Source organism: Neopsephotus bourkii, unplaced genomic scaffold (assembly GCF_033783945.1).
Source record: "Neopsephotus bourkii isolate Nb327-2 ecotype Australia unplaced genomic scaffold, CSIRO-AGI_Nbou_v1 NB_1521, whole genome shotgun sequence".
Lineage (NCBI taxonomy): Eukaryota > Metazoa > Chordata > Aves > Psittaciformes > Psittacidae > Neopsephotus > Neopsephotus bourkii.
In genome coordinates, this window is record NW_026901997.1 from 47,883 (window position 1) to 69,187 (window position 21,305).

At 36.9% G+C, this 21,305-nt stretch overlaps 1 protein-coding gene across 1 annotated transcript; it reads right to left on the minus strand.

Annotated features, from left to right (window-relative positions):
* Positions 1-7,669: 7,669 nt before the first annotated feature.
* LOC133221217 (zinc finger protein 536-like) lies at positions 7,670-21,049 on the minus strand. The gene is made up of 2 exons (XM_061369926.1): positions 20,875-21,049; positions 7,670-9,814 (listed from the first exon to the last, which is right to left on the minus strand). Exons 1-2 carry the CDS (start codon positions 20,948-20,950, stop codon positions 8,220-8,222), a joined length of 1,671 nt encoding a protein of 556 aa, XP_061225910.1. The 5' UTR covers positions 20,951-21,049; the 3' UTR covers positions 7,670-8,219.
* Between the last annotated feature and the right edge of the window lie 256 nt (positions 21,050-21,305).

Sequence of the window (21,305 nt, forward strand, 5' to 3'; positions counted from 1 at the left end):
TGACAATAATAAAAATGCATAACACACAAAACCTTGTAGGTAAATTCCTAGCTTTGAAAAGGTACATTTATCAACAAAATAAGCTGCCCAGTTAATAAGCCATGGAATATTGCAGAAGACATGACCACATCCTACTGGGGAAAGGCCCGTACCTAGACATTGCTTCAGAACAACCAGAACAATTGTTTAGTGAGAAATGTTTTTTGCATATGACTCATCAACCCTTGAAAACAGGATTTCTTATAGAATACAAGTGCTGACACAGCCTTCACTTGAGTGGTGTGACTGCAGCTGTATAATTACAACTTTAGATTTGATGTTATGGACCTTAGGTTACGCTGTTCAGACAAATGCTCCATTGTGTTACGGAGATATTTTTTCCTTAGTCATATTGCCGACAGGACAATAAGGACTATATTCACAGCTAACTGCATAGAAGTTTAGGCATGTAACAGCCAGAGGTATTACACAAGATGAGATACCCTATGGTGGTTAAATGGATTCATAATTGACACTTTTTCTCCTCTTTTTTTCTTTTTGCTCCTAGTTGATACTTTTTTTGGAAGTGCTCTCCAAATAAAAGGAAGAACAATCTCACACTGAGTCTGGATAAATGTTACAGTTGTCTTGCAAATGCTGTATTAATTCTAACCCTTCCAAAATAATATAATTGTCCTACTGCTGAACTACAGATTTTTTTCAGTATGACACATAACACTAAAATGTCAGGTCCTGACTCACGGTGTTTTGGTGGAATAAATAAAAAGTACCAATATGCTATTCAAATCTGACAGCATTAATGAAGATGTGACACTGGGAGCCTTGGTCATGTTTGCATTCCACTGCATCCTCAGCTGTGCATCAACCAGCAGGCCATCTGTAATGGGTTCCATCTTTGAAACACTTACCATAGGCCTGAGTGAGACTAATGGGCCTGATGGGACTGGTTGTTCTGTGCTTGCTTTACTCAGGTGGATGGTTTGCAGGAGGGAGGTTACACTCAGGATATCCTTCCCATGGGAAACCAAACCAAGAGTTCAGTGCCATCTGCAGTTCTGAAGGCTGTGACTTAATGTAAGGCTAGGCAAAATTAACCAAGAAAGATCTCTCAGGGACTGTATGCACCTGGCATTTCTCTGCAGGGATAGGCATTGTATACCCATTACACACTGAGGCTCTATTTCCAGCTGCAGAGCTAGACCCAAATATGTATCTCACCCTGGCCAGGCAGCCAGGCACTAATACTGACATACTTAATCCATCCTGTATTACTCATTTTTAACCCAGTGGCCTCCGTAAGAATTTTTGCTGGATTTTAATAGTGACAGAGGAGAAACAGGTCCCACATTCCCAAGATATTTTTCTGGTATGGAGGAAACAAGTCTGATGCCCCCCCTTATATACCTGCCTAACTGTAAGTGGCATTGTTCTAGTGACAAACCACATCTTTCAGAAGGCTGCATTCTTATTAAATACCCTTTACAAGGCCAACAAGTAGCTTTGCAGAGTTTGCCTCTCAAAGCATCAAACAATTGTGAATCTCATGAGTGGTCTTTGGTCTACCAAAAGGTTTTCTCGAGAGTTTTCTTGAGCGAATTAACAAAATGACTCAAAACTGCGCTAATGGTTAACAGCTTTTTTTTATTAGCAACACTGAGATAAGTTATTGAAGCATTTTAGTATTGTTTTACATTCCATTCAGATGACCTAACTTGTAACTCCATATACATTTAAAGATATAGTTTGACACTTATTCAGAAAGCAACAATTATTAAAACTTACATACCTTCATTACCAGGAAACCTTAATATATTTTCTAATTACTTCCAACAATACTCTATTCCAAAGCACATGATAACCCACTAGAAGTTTACACATTTCACTTCAATCACAGGTTTTAAATTGTGGATGTCAGAGTGCTGTTCATTGAATTTCACTGTCTTTCTTGGTTAATATTGGAAAACCTGGCACAATATATTAAGCTAGAAATATTGCTTAAAGAATATGAAAAAAGATAACTACAGTATTTTTTTCTGCTAAAGCATTACAAAATACAGGACCATTAAAAACTCAAATAGAAATGACAATAAATAACCTTAAAAATGTTAAGAGAATTTTCACTCATACTAAAGTCCATTCCCTAAGCTTGCCAAACACATAAATAACAGAACATATTCAGGACCTCTATTTTTGTACTATGACAATGGTTTGTTATATATTGTGGATGTATTGTGTATACATATATTAATGCTTACACTTAAGGTATATATTTTTTCTTTCCTGAAACAATTAATAAGCCTCAGGTAATTATTCATCCCCATCACTAAAGGTATATAGGTAGGTGGAAGCAAACCTCAGAGAATCCAGATATGCAATAAGATATCCTAAGTTCCTTAGATTACAAAGATGAATTTGGTTATTTATTTCTGAAAGCCTGTAACTAAAAATTATAATTGCTGTCAAATTAATTGTTTAAAATTGGCCTCATAAGATGTATTAATCATACACTTAGTTTTGACTTACAAGGATATCTAAATTGTTTGTGTTTATGAGTAGTTATAGGAAATACTATACCTCAGACACAAGAATATATTTTCCTGAACCAAAACACAAACCAGAGCATTGTCTGACTTTGGAAAGACCTGGAAACTTCTCTATGCCTGTGCCTAATCCTAAATTGTAATTAAATTTGATCTGGATATGACAAAAACAATAAGAATATATTGTTGTGGAGATGAAACTTAGAGCAGAATCATACATCTCTAAGCTTACATCATTATTTTGTCTCTGCAAAGAAAAGCCTTTCTGTGTTAGGGATTTGCCTTGGTGCGGCTGGCCACTGATGTCTGAAATCAAGGCACATACCGAGGCCTCCTTTTGCAAACACAATCCCCCTTTCAGATCTGGAGCTGGGAGGGACTGCATGCCTCCAGTTTCACTGGCAATACAAGGTGCTCAGCACTCAGCTTTATCGGATGTTTTAGGGGTCAATTCCCAGAAACATAAATGGAATGGGAATGTTACACTGTGACATGAAAAATGGTAAGAAATCAAATTTTTCAACAGTAAACAGAATGGTGATATCAACACCTGACTTCCGATAGCACAAAATACAATCAAATTAAGCTACATGAATATACCGATGAAATTTAAAGTCCAATAAACAGGACCCGATTCTGCAATCCTTAGTCATGTAACTAGTTCAACTCATCAAGAATAAGGGATGCAAGACTGGGTCCTACTTAGCTTCTGCTTGGGAAGTCAGTGTTAATTCAGACAGTATCTTTTCTAGCCAAAAACATGCAGCAAAAGGAAAGTAACATAAACAAGGCTAAATGTCAACAGTGTTTGCAGACTTACAGACACCATCCATTTGTTTGTATTGAAATGACTAGCGAACCATTTGGCAAATACAGTGCTATTCACAGACCAGCCCTTTTCTCCAGCAACACAAACTTCACTGGATCACTGGCATTCCCAGTTAATTAAAAAAAGGAAGCAAGCCATATGAGTTTGGTTTTACATTGCCATGCAAATGGCACAGCGACATCCAAAAACACGGCTGAAACCCAAGCATGGGGCTGAGGTGCTGATCTGTTCAACAGTACAGCTTGTACACCACAGGCAGGCCTTGGACCTCCTAACTGAAATTATAGAAACCTCTTCAAAATCACCATAATGGGGTAAAGAACAGTCTGCAGTAAAACTTCCACATCATTTCATTCTGCCTTCAAGGTAAAGAATATAGTGGTTACTCCTTCAACTGCAGATCAGTTGAAGGACTTACTAAATGCTGGGTTACTTGAGTGCGTTACAAGGTAGTTTAAATGGGCAGGAGTTCTATGACTTGCTGCAGTAGGATGGTATTCCATTGCCTTGTAGCTGTCCCAGAGCTTAAACAGATTAGGCCTTTTGCCTCTCTTTGATACAGATTTTATAGTTTTAAAGAGCTGCAATAAGGATTCAAGTGAAGCCACCACAAACAATTAAAAATCTTTTTCTGTATTTTATATGTTGGTGGTAGTTCTGAAGGGGTTAGCATTATAATCTTTTTGGTTTTGACACCTGTGGCAATAAGCAATTTACAACAACTAAATTCACTATTTAAACATTGGGGTAGAGCACTATAATTATGTGACAGTAAAGCTGTAATAATCTGCCACAATTGATCTTCCCCTTGCCCAGCCCTCTTGTCTGTGCTGCAGTTCCACATTTGGAAGGTATTTCAGAAAGTTACAATGCTGAACATTTTAATAATTTTGTGCAATGCTGAATGCTTTCTGCTCCAAAGGAAACTGAAAGTGCTCAGCCTCTGCAGGCTCACAACTCCAAAGCTGCTACCAGACATCTAAAGGGCCCTGCCCTGCTTTCCTACAGTGAAAGAAGGGATAACGGGGTGGAGCCTACACAGAAGAAAACAGCACTAATTGCAGAGGAAAGCGAGCATGAATGGAAGCAAATTAGATTTACAGAGACAACACGGAACTAATACTTTTGGACATCATTAAGTGTGGGTTCAATAGCACTAATCCATCAAGCAACCAGCTAACGCCCAGGACCATCTCTGGCCAATAGTTCTGTAGCCTACCAGCTCTTCTTTGAAAGCCTATGCACTTCCCATGCAAAAAATGCAAGTAGGGAAATTTTACCATCCTAGACACAAAGCAGGGAAATTTAAAGGGAAGTAGAGAAAGAAAGGAATGGGTCTTGTCATAACTAGATGCTGTGCATATCACATGTAAATTAATGATTTGGAACATTATTGTGATACAACTACATGTATATGGGAAGACAAGCAGAGTAAGAGAGCATAAAGGGAAAGGAAAACAGATCTGCCAAAACTTGAATACAAAATAGTTCTAGAACCTCCAAGCACAATTTCTCAAATGAACGAGGGCTGTGAAAGCAGGGTAGACGAATGCTCAAGCCAGCTACCAAGGCATGGAGACATAGCCCTGGGCTTCCCCTCCATGCAGGGCTGCTGGCTGACTAGCAGCAAGGAAAAGCATGTCTGCTTCTCAGAAACTGCATGGTAGCAAAGATTAACAAGATTGGGCCCTAGGTATAGCCACTTGAGACTCCAAAACTAAGTACAGCTCAGGAGTAATTCTAAATTCATCAGTGGTGTTTTATTATTTTTTTCTGTTCTTTGACACATTAATGAAGGAAAAATATTAAAAATATTTGTGGTTTTTCTCAGCAGCATTTTGGCATGGAAATTTCTATATTATGCAGTAATTATGGTTCTTTCCTAATTGTGTCTTTCACCCATATAGCCTGAAGCTTGGTAGGAGCATAAATGGATGATGTGTGCATCAGCAGTCTCTCTCACTCTACATATAGAGAAACTGAGGACTGTCTTCCCCATGTGTGGTGACCTTCCAAAACAATAATGTGAGCTGGTGGCATTCTCCTTTAGAGATAAAATCCTTTTTGTGCCAAGATTTGTCCTTAAAACCTAACCCATTATCTCAAGGTAAAATCTGCCAACTAAAAATGATCCACGTGGATCACTGAAAATCCCAGCTTGTTTTCATGCAGCCAGAAATTTAACTCAATTAGCATGGCCAATCAAAGAAGCAATCTCAGCTAAATGAAGCTGAGATATTTTATTTCAATTTTATTTTCACTCTATCCTGACTGTGGAAAGAGCACCACACCTTTCTGTCTTGATTGTGCAAGGACTGTATCAAGTGTACCAATGCACCAGTGTTCTCGAGATGTCAACAACCCACACATCATTGGCTGTAAAAAGAAAGGCAGATGCACAGAGTCTCCCAAAATACAAAGTAACACAAGAATAATGCCCTGGAATTGGGTGCTGGAAGTGGGTCTCAAGTTTTCTGATCTCTCAGGCAGTAGGAGAGACAAAGGCAACCTCAAATAAGGTCATGGGCTTTGTGCAAGAGGGAAGGAAGGCTAATATACAAAGATGCTCCTGATAGCTAATCTACAAACACAGAAACATCAGGTGAGATTCTCAACACTAGCATGCACAGATAGAGTGAATTCACAGTATAAAATGTCACTGAGAACATGAAAAATCCCCAAAAATCACTACTTTCAAGTGGGCAGTGTCCAAGCCAACCAAATAGAAAATAAAATACTGACACGGGGCTTGTTCATACTTATCCACTTTTACTGTGCAATATTGAGAAAAATGAAATAATATATTTAAACAGTCAGCCCTAATATTTCTATTCTGCAAACACTCAATAGATCGTCAGTGAAGAATTTTAAAAAGCTATTTTTGGAGGGGGGAGAAAGGAGAACTCGCACTGCATTTTCCAGTAAAAAATGGCTTAAAAAGTAGAACAGACAAGTTTCTGTTGGCTTTTTTATCCCTCCATACTTCTAGTCAAATCCATTATCACTGGGCAGAGATCATGAAAGGGATACAGTCTTTAAAATCATATAAACTCAAGCCATCATAAAATGTCTGTTGAATTGATTGGAAGATGAAACAAAAAACTAATGGAAGTAACATTACCTCATTTCTATAATAAGTTTACAGGGTGGGTTTTTTTGTTGTTGTTTAAAAAACTTATGTCTGGGAAGGAGTATAAAGATCTTTTGTACAAAGCTACTAATCTTGGTTTTCCAATTTTTTACTTGTTTGAATATTCATTCTCTGGTTTTGGTTTTTTTGGTTTGTTTTTTTTTTTTAACTGGTTGATTGTACTCCGCAGCTAGAGGAAAAAAAATAAAACCCTAGTACCAGCTGCAAATTAAATCAACTTTCAGCTATTTCAAAACATCAGAAATGTAACTGCTGATTTTGAAGAATCTGGAAATATGTCCAACTCTCTGACTTGGTTCTTAGTTCACTGAGACATGGAAGTTTACAAGTAAGGCCGGGCAGATACTTGGGCTCCTGATTCAGTTTAAGTAATAACAATACGGTGAAGCCAAAATGCTCCAAGAATACAAATGAGATAAACTTTGTGAGGAGAAATCAGACTTCTTCATAAGACCAACTAATACACTTGGAAATGCAGCGAGGGGCCCGAAGAAAGGCTTATGGCTTTAAGCACATACACTATTGTAGTAAAGTCAAACAAAGCTCCTACTAACTTTAAGTCAACCAGGGTAACCACTCTTAAGTGTTTGCAGATTTAGGGTTTTATTTTAAATTGCCAGGCTTTAAAACTGTTGAACACATTTTCTCTTTTTTTTTTTTTTTTTTTAACTTTAATACATTTTAGTGTGCATGTTCAGCTCTGACAATGTTTTCTGATTGGTTTGAAGGTTAAGTGAAACAAGCATTACCAAAGTTTTTGTGATGCTTGCTGACTCTGATTTTTAAAGTGATACTGTTTTTCACAGGATTTGCATTCTAAAATCTCTTTCAAGCACAAGCTATGCTGACAAAATAGGAGATAAATTAAAAAAATAAAATCCTCATTCTCATTTGTTCCAAATAGATTTAACTTTCATTTTTGTCAAATAGGATATGTGTGTTATGAGGAATCAAGACTTCAGTTTTGTAAATCAAAGGGTAAATCAAAACCCCTTGTAAAAGGGGGTTTGCTTGTTTGGTGTGTTGTTGGTTTTTTAATTACCTGAAGGCATATTCTTAATTAGGCAAATCAAAATTCCTACAACTGCTAGTTAGAATAGTGAAAATGGTGAAGGTGCCATTGAAACAAAAAAAAATATATAGAAAAAAAAAAAAAAAAAAGGAGAAATCCAAACCAAAGCAAAACAGGCTTTTCACCACATGTAGACACATATCGTGCACTTGGCCTTTGATTTTGTTAATATTGTGGTAATTGAACACACCCCAATTCAAAGAAAAAAGGAAATAAAAAAAGGGGGGGGGAAAGAAAAAGCAAGGTTTGCTTGGCAAAGCGTCCAGTGTTTTTTTGTGGGTTCTTACTTATATCAAAATACTGAAAAGTTTGCAAGTTACCATGAAAATAAACTTTTTTCTCCTTTGAGTATGCTAAAGCAGTAAATATCCCCTTCATATGCACTAGCACAGATAGTCTATATTGCTGATACTCTAGTTTAAAAAGCAAGTTCTTTCTAAAATCTTGTATAAGTAAATGCATGCAGCACTGCTGATTTCAATGGAGTAGACCACATATAAGACTAGAATTTGGCCCACAGCATTTAACATTTAAAAAAATGTATTACTAACAAACATGACTAAGTAGATTTAAAGAGCAGCTTCATGATTCTGCACAAGTGTTTTCTGAAATGGTCTAAAAGAAGGTCTAAAACTTACCACACAAGTCAGGTCTCTTGATACATCCACTAGCTGCTGTGCTACTTGCAAGTCCATTAAAGGCTGCTAAGCCATCAGAGCTGTAAGCTCTTAGGACTGACAACATGTTCATCTGCTTCTCCAGGACCTGTGGACCCTGAACTTGCTCAGGTTTCATCACTCCTTGTGCAGTTTCATGGGAGGATAGAAGATTCTGACTGTGCCACTGCTTTTCTGAAGCTTGCGGCAGTGGTGATACGAGCCCTTGTGTTGGTTGTGAGGTGACTGCACTTTGTATGTTATCGCCTCCTTCACTGCTTTCTTTTTTTAGGGCAGACAACTGCTTATTCATAATATCTGGTTCTGTGTCAATGTCTTCATCTTCAATGTTTTCTTCCTTGGAAGATTCCATATCCTCAGATGAAGCTATGTCAGAAAGGTCATCAGTAGCATTTTTATTTACAGAGTCAGAGAGCAGAATATTTGGATCATCTTCGGATTGCTTTTTCATTTCAGATTCATTAGTGGTGCAAGAATTTTGTGCTCCTGTGCCAATAACACCAGGATAAACACCAAACTGCTTATAGAAGTCTGTTGTTGTAAAATTACAAAAAGTGGATTCCATGTGGCTGGGCCAGGCAGTGTTCTTTTGCTCTCCCAGGGTCTCTTTATTTTGTCCTTGGGTCATTTTCTCAGAAGCTGAGTCCAGCTGGCTCAGCATGTTTGAAACTGCAGCCTCCTTGCTGGACTGCACAGAAGAAGTGAGCAAGCTCACTTTATTAATCGGGGCCGGAGCTTCTCTAGATTGGTCTTTGTTGTTCCCTATGATGTTCTCTTTACGTTTAGCCTTGCCCAAGTGATTGGCCTGGAGGTGCAGAGCCATTAGTTCCATAGATGAAGTTGTAAAAGAGCAAAATAAGCAGCCGTGCCAGGCAATATTGTCTTGCACAGTGACCGATGTACCAGGGAGGGAGGCTGCATCTGGCCTTATGGATAAGTCAAGAGGTTCATATTGTGACTTTTCTGGTTTTCGCTGTGAGGACTTGCTGCTTATCTTTTCCTCACCACCATCTGAGCCCAGAGCTTTTGCTGAAAGTTGATCTGAGAGAGCTTTATCCTTCATTTCTTTTTCTTTCTTCAAAGAACTTAAGACAAAGCTGTCCATGAAAGCTTGCAAAGACCCTTGGAAGTTCACACCATTCCCAACAATGTTCTGGTAAGCACGGCCAAGTTCAGAGAAGTGTGCTCCTTTGGAAGATATGTCTGAACCCTTCACATTTTCTGAAGGTACTTCAGATGACATACCAGCTGCTTGTCCTTGCTGATCTCCAGAAGACAGCATTCCTGATGCCCACTGCTGTGAGACCATGCCACTTCGGAAATCAATACCAGGAAGCCCCTTGAAAGCTCCTCTCAATATATCTGGTCTAATAAAGACAGAACTTTTACTTGGTGTCTCATCTTTGTGTTCCTGACTTGCAGTCTGCCCAGAGAGTGGTCCTGCTCCATTTTGTCGCTCACGATGGTGCCGTTCCAAGTGGTATTTGAGGGATGCAGACTGAGTGCCAGCATAATCACAATGTGGACACTTGTAAGGCTTCTCACCTATACATATGGATAATGAGAAAAATATAGAGAATTAACTGTACTCTGGTATATGGATGAGTGAAGAAAAAAAAAGAAAAAAGAACATTAGCTGCTTGAAAACAAGAAGATCGTGGAGCTAATAATTCATTTTTTCAAAAAAGAAATGCCTTTAATTGAAGACTAATTCATAAACTGAATATTTCCAAAATAGGTTTCCAGAATGTGGGGCTATTCAGGGATGACATGGTATCTACACACAATTAGCCATCCTTTTCTTAATCTAACATGTAGAAAACTGTTGTAGAATTAAAAGCTATGATTATGAAAATGAAGCATAACAATTTCAACCACAGTAATCATTAAAAGTACAAGTTTAAAAAAAAAGAGCAAAGAATGTAACAAATGGATGGTTGCAATATTTTGTGTATACAATTGCTCTAAAATTTGTTTAAATTATACACATGGAAACCATTTTTAAACTTAAAAATTTTATGGCACTGTTACGCAAGACTGAAATGAATGATTTAAGTCTTGCTCTGCAGTAAATCATGGATATAATTAGCAAATGGCATACTGCACAAGTAATTTATCATTATTTGGAGGGCACCATTCCAGAAGGATTCAAAGATCTGCAGACCTACTGCATTGTTTCTAAATAAAGAACTATAAATACAGATTCTATAAAATATTAATATCATTACACTACATTATGATTGCAGCATATAAGAACATATAGTTAAAATAAAAAGTAGTCAATAAAATAAAAAGAAATCAAGTAATGAAAAAAGTACAAAATATATTTAGTTTTGGTATTTGAAATTAGTATTATGTACTAGTTTTTGCAGTCTTTTAAATTTGTGCTAATGGCATTTCTAATGCTCAAGTAGTAAAACGTGAAATTAACCTACCAGAAAAGCTTTTATAGTATTAGCTTGAATAGAGTTTTAAAACATATAAGGTGATTGTAATGAATTAAAGATATATCAGAATCCTACACTAAACTTTTAGTGTTCTTCCTATACTTTAAAAGAGGTAGAAGATATTGCACATATAATAAATACTCACATACAGTCATGAAGACATACCCAAACAGAATGTACATCTAAGCAAACGTATACCTAAATGTTTTCAGACCACTTGTTAGCAATGCAGAGTTCCTTTTAAAGGAAGAAGTATGGAAATCCTCTCTAAAAGTGACAAGAATCTGAGAGACCTGTGAACTGTCAGTAGCTGCAATTATTTCTATGAGGGATCTCAACAACAATTGTGTTTTCTTTTTTCTACATAGCTTTTTCCTTGTGTGATCCAAAAGAGAAAGGTAAGCCTTCTCCAAACAATATAATAGACATAATGAAATTGAAAACTCTTCCACAGCAAAAATGTTATATAATGATATGTAGTTCAGAAAACCAGCTGGAAAGTTACCTTTTTTCAAATAACCTCAAAATCTGCTTAAAACAAAACTAAAAGGCTTTCAAACTTCTGGTATTTAAGCTACAGGCTCAATTGAAAGGCTGGTGAATACTTGAGAAGCTGCTCCTCTCACTGATTGCAGGAATATACTGATGAGAGGAGACACCAGAAAATTTATAAACACTTACAGAATGGTTTGGGTTAGAAGGAACTTTAAAGAACATCGAGTTCCAAACCCCTGCCTTGCGCAGGGACACCTGCCACCACTGAAGTTGCTCAAATGACCATGTAGCGCTGTGTGAGCAGGCTTACTGACCAGGAACCTGGCTGGGTACTTGCTGCTATTTAAATGGGGCTGAAGTAAATTACAAGCAGTGGAAATTCTAAATCTATAATGTAATCCTAAAGCTAAATGGTGAGACATGAGAGCTTTAAATCAACATTAATCAATGTTTTTAGGGGAGAAAAGTGCAACACCTCAAACAAGGTGTGTTCAGCAGAAGAGTAACAATTAACGTGGCTCATGCTTTAGGCTTGCAACCACACGACTTAATAGAAGAAATCAGACTCATACACTTCAGTGCAACTTCTGAGTCTTCCACAGTCATGTCATTAAGTTCTAGTACTCCACCACCACCAAGTGAGGGCTGCATTTCAGTGGGAGCTGTGCAAAAACAGTTCCTCCCGATGAGCAAGAATCACTACACTCGGATCATGCCTGCCTGGGCTTACCCTGGTCTCAGGTGGGATCCTGAGCACTCACTCACCCACAGCAGGGGTTGCAGGGCCAGGACAAGGGGAGAGAGAACAATGGCTGTCTATTTGTTTGCATTTCTGCAGGGCTGCTGGGGAGGGTGCAAGCTCTGACAGCTATGCTGCCAGACAGAAATTGGGCAAATATTAATGCTGCTCTTACAGTGGGTACATACTGCCATATTTTTGAGCTGTTTTCCTTTATTCTGATGTTTGTCCCACCAGTCACTACTGAACTCTGACACAACTGCTGAAAAACAAGTACCAGACTTTTCAAGGTTAAAGGCTCTCATTTTTGAGTTTTCACTCCTCTTAATTGAAAAGTTCTTCCTCAGCATCCCTTATGCATTTATGGAAATCTTTAACAAAATTATATTGAGCATTTCCTTTTATTCTAATGATAGTTCAGTGTGTATTTGTGTTGAACATCAAATGACACCATTAAAAAGAGTGTCCCAGCATTGCAGGCGCTATGGTTATTGCTTCTGCAGGGAGAAGTTTTAAATATAGGCTGCACTGATGTTGATAAAAACCTGCTGTGCAAAGTGGTAAGTAGATGTAAAAATGGGTAAAGTGAGTTAGAATATCCTAACTAGATGAAATACTAGTAATATTTTATACTTATAAAGTACCTTCAGTCTGAAGAACCAGGCATACTCTTATTCTGAACTACTAAGCTTTGAAGTCAATATATTTTTTGCTCAAAGATCTCTCCACTGGGTGAGCATTCTTTCTGCAGAGGACATTTGGACACAGCTCATCACCAACACTGTAAGCATTGAACTGAAAGAAGACACTGACTGAGACAGCGTGATAAAAAGTTCAAATCTCTCCCAGCCTTGGTACGCTGCCTCTGTGGTGTTCCCACCTCTTGCATGGCTAGAAATGAGATCTAAAGCTGAGGGTCTGAAACTGGATTCAACATGTAGCAACACGCTGTGCCACCTTTACAATACAGGACTGGCCAAAAAACATTGTTCACAGGGAGCTGTTCAAAACATCTCTCCTTTCTTTTAGATCCAAATATTGGCAGTGATTAGTTTACTTCAAAGCAATATAAACTGCTTCCATTTCAAGGTCAGGCAGTAGGAGAAGGGAGTAGGATGGAGTAAATCATCCTTGAATCTTTTAAATTTAGTGTGTCAGTATTTCCTAAATTCAGCAATTGTACAGATATTAAGATGCTTTTTCATCCATTCAAATTAACAACCAGCTATTCCCTGTGTAAATGCCTGTACAAATAACAAAATAGAGGTAAAAGCTGCTGTGGGAAAAAGCTCAACCTGACCCCAACCAAATTAATCAAAATCCAAACCAATTTCAGTAGAAAAGTTGAAGAACCTCTAATTTCCAGGGTTCTATCAGCAACTTTCAATAGTACATGTCCAAAAATACTACAGGCAACAGGAGAGGTAAGCTACAATCCTTGTTAGAAGACCACCTGTTTGTATCTCATACTTTGAGGAAAGGTTTCAGAGAATTCATCCTTATGTAATGACTGCCCTGCTAATATTGCCAAGAGTAGGGTCTGGATGAGTTATTTAGCACTTAGTATTAGTCCACATAAATTAATGTTGCCATGCAGGAGTGAGGGAACATGACTTTTTCAAAATAATTTTCTGCATTTCATATCCAAGAGTCATTTTTCATTGTTCACAAAGGCAATGAACATCTTGATCTTGCTAATTCTCTGGCCCTGTTTGCATCCCTTTAAAACTTTTCACAATGGAGTAGAAAGGGAGAATATTCTAGGATGTACATTTTTTTTTTTTTTTTTTTATAAAAATCTTATAGAGAATAACTGATCTGGGCAACATCATCACATTCTGATCTATCTACTGCCCTGGTTTACAAGACATCTCACAAGAACTATTTTATATCAGGATGTAGTAAAACAATAAAAATTCAATGTTGATTGTAAAATCTACACAAAAGCTTGGTAGATACCTGGAAACAGACACATTGCCCAGCAGAAACAGGTCTATTTGTACAGCAGGTTGTATAAACACAGAAGTATAATCTATTCAAGCTATCACCAGTCCTGCCTAGAACACAATCTGATCACACTAGTCATAGGAATTATCTGCTACAGGCTCTGCAAGGAGACCACAGCCAGATTATGAATAGATTTACAGATTTTAAATCCAGAAGGGACAATTATGATCATCTAGTCTGATCTGCTGTACAACACAGACCAAAGGCCCTCATACGATAATTCCTGAATCAAATCAAAACTATAATTTGAAACAAAACTTACTTGGTTTAGTTTAAACATACTCTGTTTCAACCACAGCAATGAAGAAGAATCCAACATACCTCTAGGTAAACTTTTTGACTGGTTAAGTATTTTCTTTACTCAAAATGTGTGTCTCATTTCTAGCTCGAATTCATCCCGAGTCTGCTTCCTACTACTGAACATTACTACATTTTCCCCTGCTAGATTAAACAGATTTTTCTGAATAAAAAATGTCTGTTCCCTAAGGAAGATACTTGCAGACAGTAAATCAGTCACCTCTTACCTTCTCTCACTCTTGAGTGGAATACTATTCCCAATTTTTCAATGTCCTTTTAAATTACGGGTACCCACTAAAGCTTTGCTGAAATTTCAGCTCAACACTAATCTCACACAGTCCAACACTGGGTCTACATCCATAGCTATAGCAGTCAAGTAACAGCTCATAATCTGTTGCTTCTTTACCATAATCCTAGGCCCAGTTCATCAACGCCCCTAGTATTTGTTCCTTTACATTCTGCTAATTTAAAATTCATATCGTTGAAAAGAGCCCACTTGACTAAGTGACTAATCAGTGCCTCCCCCTGATTTTTAGCATCTTTACCCTTTTTGTGCCATTGGTAAATTTTATCAACAGTGATTTTATATACTCTTCCAAATAATGAAAGACTAAATAGATGGAGATGAAAGCACTGCTGTGGAGCTGCCAGTTTATGTGCCACTTCATCCCTGTATACTGTTTTTTGTGGTTTTTTTTTTGGGGGGGGGGGGGGTAGGGACTGTCACATAGAAGAAGCTACTTTCACAAAGAAAGTAAGAAATGTGATAAAACCTACTTACAGTAAGTAAAATTGAATCAACTATGCTGCCAAGTCTTAATTAGTTAACAAATTCATTTAGTAATTTTTAGTAATATTTATGTCAGGGTAGTCCATTTATAATTTCAAGGTCTTCATATTATTTTTGGAAATAGCAGGATACACAGATAGTAGCTTTTTACTACTACAAATGCTCCAGAACTTGCTTCATGTTCCAAGACTTGTTTTTTTTTAAATGAACTTTAATGATTGGGAGAGCTCTTCAGCCAGGATTTTTAAGACTTTATCCAGTCACATTCACTCTAAAAAAAACATTAAAATGTAGTGGGCTACAGCATAACAGCCTCATCAGTTAATGGCAGAATTGTATCACTGGAAAATACTTATAAACCCCATCATGCTTCTTTCTAAGAACAGAAGAATATTTAGTCTTCTAGACTATGGTTGGTAATTTTTCATCCATTCTTGCCCAGTATTAGCAAGACACAAATTGTTAAACCTGCCAGATCTACAGAATTTTACTCTGTCCTCCATAACCCTGATAACCACATGCATATTTTTATTATTACTTTTAGTTCCCCTTATTAAATCTCTGTACTTCTTAAATAGTTGCTTATATTTAGTGCTGTGGGCTTCTCTATTAATTTTTTGGTACAGTGAGGGCTGGGCATCTGTACAAGAACCCCAACACCTCATGCTTTGGCAGCCAGCAGTGGGGGCTTGCCAGTCACTCAGAGACAATGCGAGTTGCAATTTGAGCTTATACATTTCTAAACAAGCTACAGTTTTCTTTCATGCAAAGCAAATGAAATCAAACATCTTATAATTCTGCAGAATACTGCTTAATGAAAATATTGAAAACATTTTCCAGCATTTTTTATTTTACTATTGAAACAGTTATTGATAACCTATTTTATCCATTGTGCAGCAGATATTTTAGAAATGAATTGCTGTATGGTTTAATTAGTTCATTATTATGCCTATTCTTACACAGTAATTTCTTTTATCATTCTAATCATTCACTTCACACTTTTTAAACCAAATGAAATATCAAGGTTCTGTAGGATTATTTTTGGATCTTGCACATGTTTCACCACACAATTAATGTTTGTCAGAAATACTAGTTAACTTCTTGTCTTTACCACTTTCCTTTACTAGTAGTTTTTCTCTATTATATAAGATGAAACTACCCCTACCCTGTGAAGGACAGACTTGTAATGCTTTTGACTCTGTTTATGAAAGATTTTTCAATTGTGCCCTAGGCATTACAATAAAATATTTTAATTTTTATAAAGTTTTATAATTACATATTTTCCTTTATTTATATCTCATCTACAATATTTATTTAGCCTCTTTACATGTCTTTACTTAGTTAAAACACAGAGAGATAAATACAGTTGTTACTTTGCAGGGAAGATTCAGTACATTAATATAAACTGTACACTAATTCCCCCAAAGCATATATATATGTTGTAAACCTGAAGACTTTTTACACAGCTGCTTATTGCTAAACAGTGCCTTGTCCAGAAGGGGACAATCTGTGTCTCTAATTGCTGTCACTGAAGCTGAGATTCATTATGTGACTTTCCCATTAAAATGTGAGCATTAATTTGTATAATGAAATATCACCCACTGCAGTGTTCATTAGCCATGCCCTACTGTATACTGCACATTGTTAGCTACCTAGAAACTGTAGTTAATTTCACTAATGGATATTTCCCTACTTAGTGTTTGGTAGGAAATTTACACTGTAACATTACCTCTTAAACTTTTAAGGAAATTTAAATTCAATCAATTATTTTCAACAAAAGTTTGGGATGTCATTAAGACAGGAGAAAAGGCATGCTGTATAATGTTAAGGATGGGAAATCTGGAGAAATCTAGAGAAATGAAAAGTCCTTTTAGTTCATCTTAGAAATACAAGAATAAAGGATGTTCAATACCAAAATTGTCTCCTCTTGGAGCACACATACCCATTTTCCTTAATTATTCATACTGCTCATCCCACTACAAGTGCCTTCAGACAATGGCAACAGGCAGGTTTTTTAGGAAGAAAATGTGAGTTGAATTCATTTAAAACAGCACCATTTTTACTGTGTTCCATTGATTCATCTAAGCAACTTTTAAAATTGGTCACATTTCCAAGAGAAAATGCAGTAACACTGTAAATGTATATAATAAATTTGTTTCAGATGTGTCATACATATTGTAACATGCTCTCAGTCAATGGACAGAGCCCTGCCAAGTGTTTTCTTCCTATCCCTCTTTCTTAGGTTTCTTTTGTTTAGCACAACCCAAACCTTCTTCAGGGCTCTACTATGCTCATGCAGGTTCTTTTTTCCTTAATCAAGGCATTTAACTGTGCCAGTCAGACTGGGAATACACCTGAGCACCTAATGACCCCACCAACCTAAACTAGTCTATGTCTGCAGTAGCTTTTGAATGCTAATGCAAAGTGTAAAGAGGTGCTAGAGATACTCTGAAAATGTGTCCTACATAACCTGTTCCTTGTCAAAGGTAAAACAGAAGAAATTTTTTTTACATTTCTTCTGTGCAGTCCAAAGACCTCGGCATGTAAGCTAAAAACTGACCCACTGATTTTATTTCAGAGGGAACTGAGAGTGATTAAGAACACAAAGATGTTGCTCAGCTCCCTGAATGAAGTAACCTTAAATTGGTACTGCCAGAAGGGAAAAATAGAAACTCTGCAAGCATCTGCTTATGGCACATTATGGGGCTGAGATGTCTAGATGGTTTTCTTTTTCTCAAAGTCTTCGGTGTTATAAACTTTTCAGCTCTATTATATACTATCTTATAAGCAGGAAGCTGAATCACAACAGGGCCAGTCCACCCACATGTCTACTATGGGCTAGGGGTGCAACACATTATTTAGCCTTATTTCTGCATCTCTTCACACAGAGGTTGTGTGAGTTGAGGTAGATAGCCCTGAAGAAATAGGACCATACAGTCTGTCATTATCCACTGGTAAACTTTAAAAAGTCATCTAGGATGGGCTACAAGAGTTCTGTCTGTCCTTTATAAGCCCCAAGGCTCTGAAGCATTTTGCCCAGACAATCGTTCCTCTCTTGTCACCAGAGCTGTACTAAGGAACTGTCTCGTCCTTCAACTGCTTTTAGAGCAAGAAAGGAGAAACTAATTTCACATAATTATGCCCTTTTCTTGTTATCATATGGGAACACTCAGAAATCATATCTTACCATCTTCCCCTTAAAGCTCTTCCTGGCTGGATATCATTGAAATAGATAAGAAGAAAAATCTACAACTGTGTGTTGGAACTCGACTCAACATGCTAAATAAAACCTTGATTTTATTTTCTTTTTCTTCAGAGGCTTATTATGTGATAGCAAACTACACAGAAATGGAGACTCAGTGTGGAGAAGGTTGCAACCACTAAATAGCTGACAGAAATAAAAAGCCACCCAGGACACTAGCTAATTCTTCTAAAATAGAGCAGTTTCCTTGTCTTCTGGGGAATTAAACAGCTTCTCTAGCCTTTTTGGGCCAAGTGCCACAGAAACACCTCCTGGCTGGATCAGACATTGGGTCTTGCCTTGGCATGCGTACCAAACCAACCTACTCATGTGCCTCCAAACACACAGATGTTCAAAGGAACCCGACTTCTGCTGAACTGCTTGAGCTCATCTCTAACAAACAGGTGTTGTGAGAACAAGAACGGTAATTGAGTTAATGTAGTGGAGAAACACAGTAAAGTGTTTTTTACCAGTCAGTTATATGATCCAGGCATATAATAAAAGCAGTGTGACGTAAAAGGCAGGAAACTGTCCCTGGTAGGTATGAAGTAACTGGTATTTGTTTAATAACTGGTATCTATTACATCATTTCCATTTACTGCAAAGCAACTTAATTTCTATTTAATAACTCTAGTAATTTGGCAATTTACATTTTTATAATATTTATTAGGATTATTTCCAATATGTAAAATATTGCTCCATTTAAACATACTCTTCTCGTTATTTACTAATATTTTGTTCTCAACCTAATGGAAATTGATCTTTATCTATTTTTAAAAGATAATGGTTTTTAAATATATTCCGAATGTTGTTTCAACAGTCTCAATGATGTTTTCTTTTTTGTTGTTATTTTATATATGGTTTATTTTTTCTTGTTTTAATTTTGTTTAGTCAGTTTTAATATGCAAGTTTCATGGACTATTTCCATTGCAGTTAATTTACTTTCTACTAGTTCGAAGCCACGAATACCAAATGCATAATTGCTACCATCTTTAAAACAAGAACAAAATGACCACTATATATTAAAGCAAAGGGGAGAGGTGGATATCCTCAGGTTATTTTAAAGAATTTTCCTTTTCTTCACCGACAGTAAAAATGTCAAACTGTTTAAAACTAATATTTACAAGATTTCCAATAAAACAACTACCATTTATTTACTTTTATTACACTAGGAAGCACATAAATAGAGCACATAAATAGGGTTTTCACAAAGTCCATCACAGGGGAAAGAATATTCCTGCCATGTAATCCAATCAGACAAAACTATCTTAGGGTGCCAAATTTTAAAATTCAGATCAAACCAGTGTGGCATATATACTCCTAATCCACAGTTCAAGGAAAAGAAGAAAAAAAATATAATGAATGAACTTTCACATCTTAACAGTGATATGTTTTTCTTCAAATAATTTTCAGCCTTCATTTTCAATTTTTTTTAAATCAGGCCTTATATTTGCAATCCAAATATTAAGTATATTATATATGTGCAAGCACATGGGGGGAAACATGACTGCTTATTTTGGGAAGGGAAGAAAATACTGCTTATCTGGTACTTCAGTGAAAGTGGAGTTTTTCAAGGTGGACATAGAACTGGAATGTATTTCTTCATGTAATTTATTTTATCTATCAATTAGAAAAGCAGCAGGAAAATTCTGAAATTAATTTTAAATGGTTTAAAATGAGAGTGACTTCATAATTACAGTGTTCACTATGTCTGTTTCCAAAGAGAAGGCTCCTAAATGTCCAGTTTTGCATACTATCCCAAAGCCTACCACAATGCCTAAGTCTTGGAAGAAAACTGTATCATACTGGACACAAACTGGATGGATATCAACACTGTATGTCAGATTTTAACTACGGATAAGTCTTCTTAAACATACACTGTGTCTCTACGTGAACTTTACCATGCACATACATACTTTTAATCAAACAAGGTATTTTCATTTAAATGGAGTGGGATGCTTTACTAGTATTGAGAGCAGTCCACCCAAAGAGTGACATAAAGTGAGAATCCAGATCAGCAGTAAGTCTCTGTAGGGTAGAAATGCTGTGACTGTTCCTAAAATAAAACATGGTAAGTTTTACTACTTACAGGTACTAAGCTGGTTGAGTTCTAGTGAAAATAAATAAATAAAAAAACAGGCAGATCCATGAAGCTGATGCATTCATATGAACAGTGAGAGATTAAAAATGAGCGTGCTAAATGGAAGAAATAGTAACTCTGAGAAAAACATACAGAATCCCTAAGCAGATGTGAAGGAAGGCCTTTGAAGCAGTTACTATAACTAAGTCTGAAACCAACAGGCTTATGCTATTGAAGGACAAGGGTAATTGAAGGAAACAGTGATGAAGCAGGGAATGAGACAGAAATAACCTCAACTGGGAAAAGATGATTCTATTATAGTAGTCTTTATCCAACAACACATTCCTTGTGCTTTTATTTAAGACTGTCATATATCTTTCTCAAACGACTTTCTCCAACTAATGAGCCCAAATCTACATTGGGAATTAAGGCTCCTAGCCACATATTACATTAACCCCCCCACACACACACAGCATGTTGACAGCGCTCTGCTCACTCGTTCCTCTCACCTGTATGTATTCTCAAGTGGACCTTTAAGTGATGTGATGTTCTGAAAGTTTTTCCACAATATGGGCAGTCTTTCATGGCAGAACCAAGGCTCCTGTCTCTCAGTAAAGCTGGCTGCTGGACTCCTACAGATCTCCCAGCTTCTTCTCCAATGTCTGCAACACAGAAATGTTCTCACATCACTTCAGCACATGTCAGAAGTTGTTCTCGCTAAAACTGCTAACGCAACACAAAGTTAAACATGTCAATACTACACCTGTCTATTTCATTCTTTAAATCTGACAGAATGCTGACAATTTCTGTATTTTCTTGTTATTGTCTTAAATTATTTCATCTTTCCTATCATCATTTTAAGCAGCATATGGTACCTTTATATTGAACTGAATTATACAAGAAAAGAAACAGCTGTGTCAGCAGCTGGTTTTATTTCTTC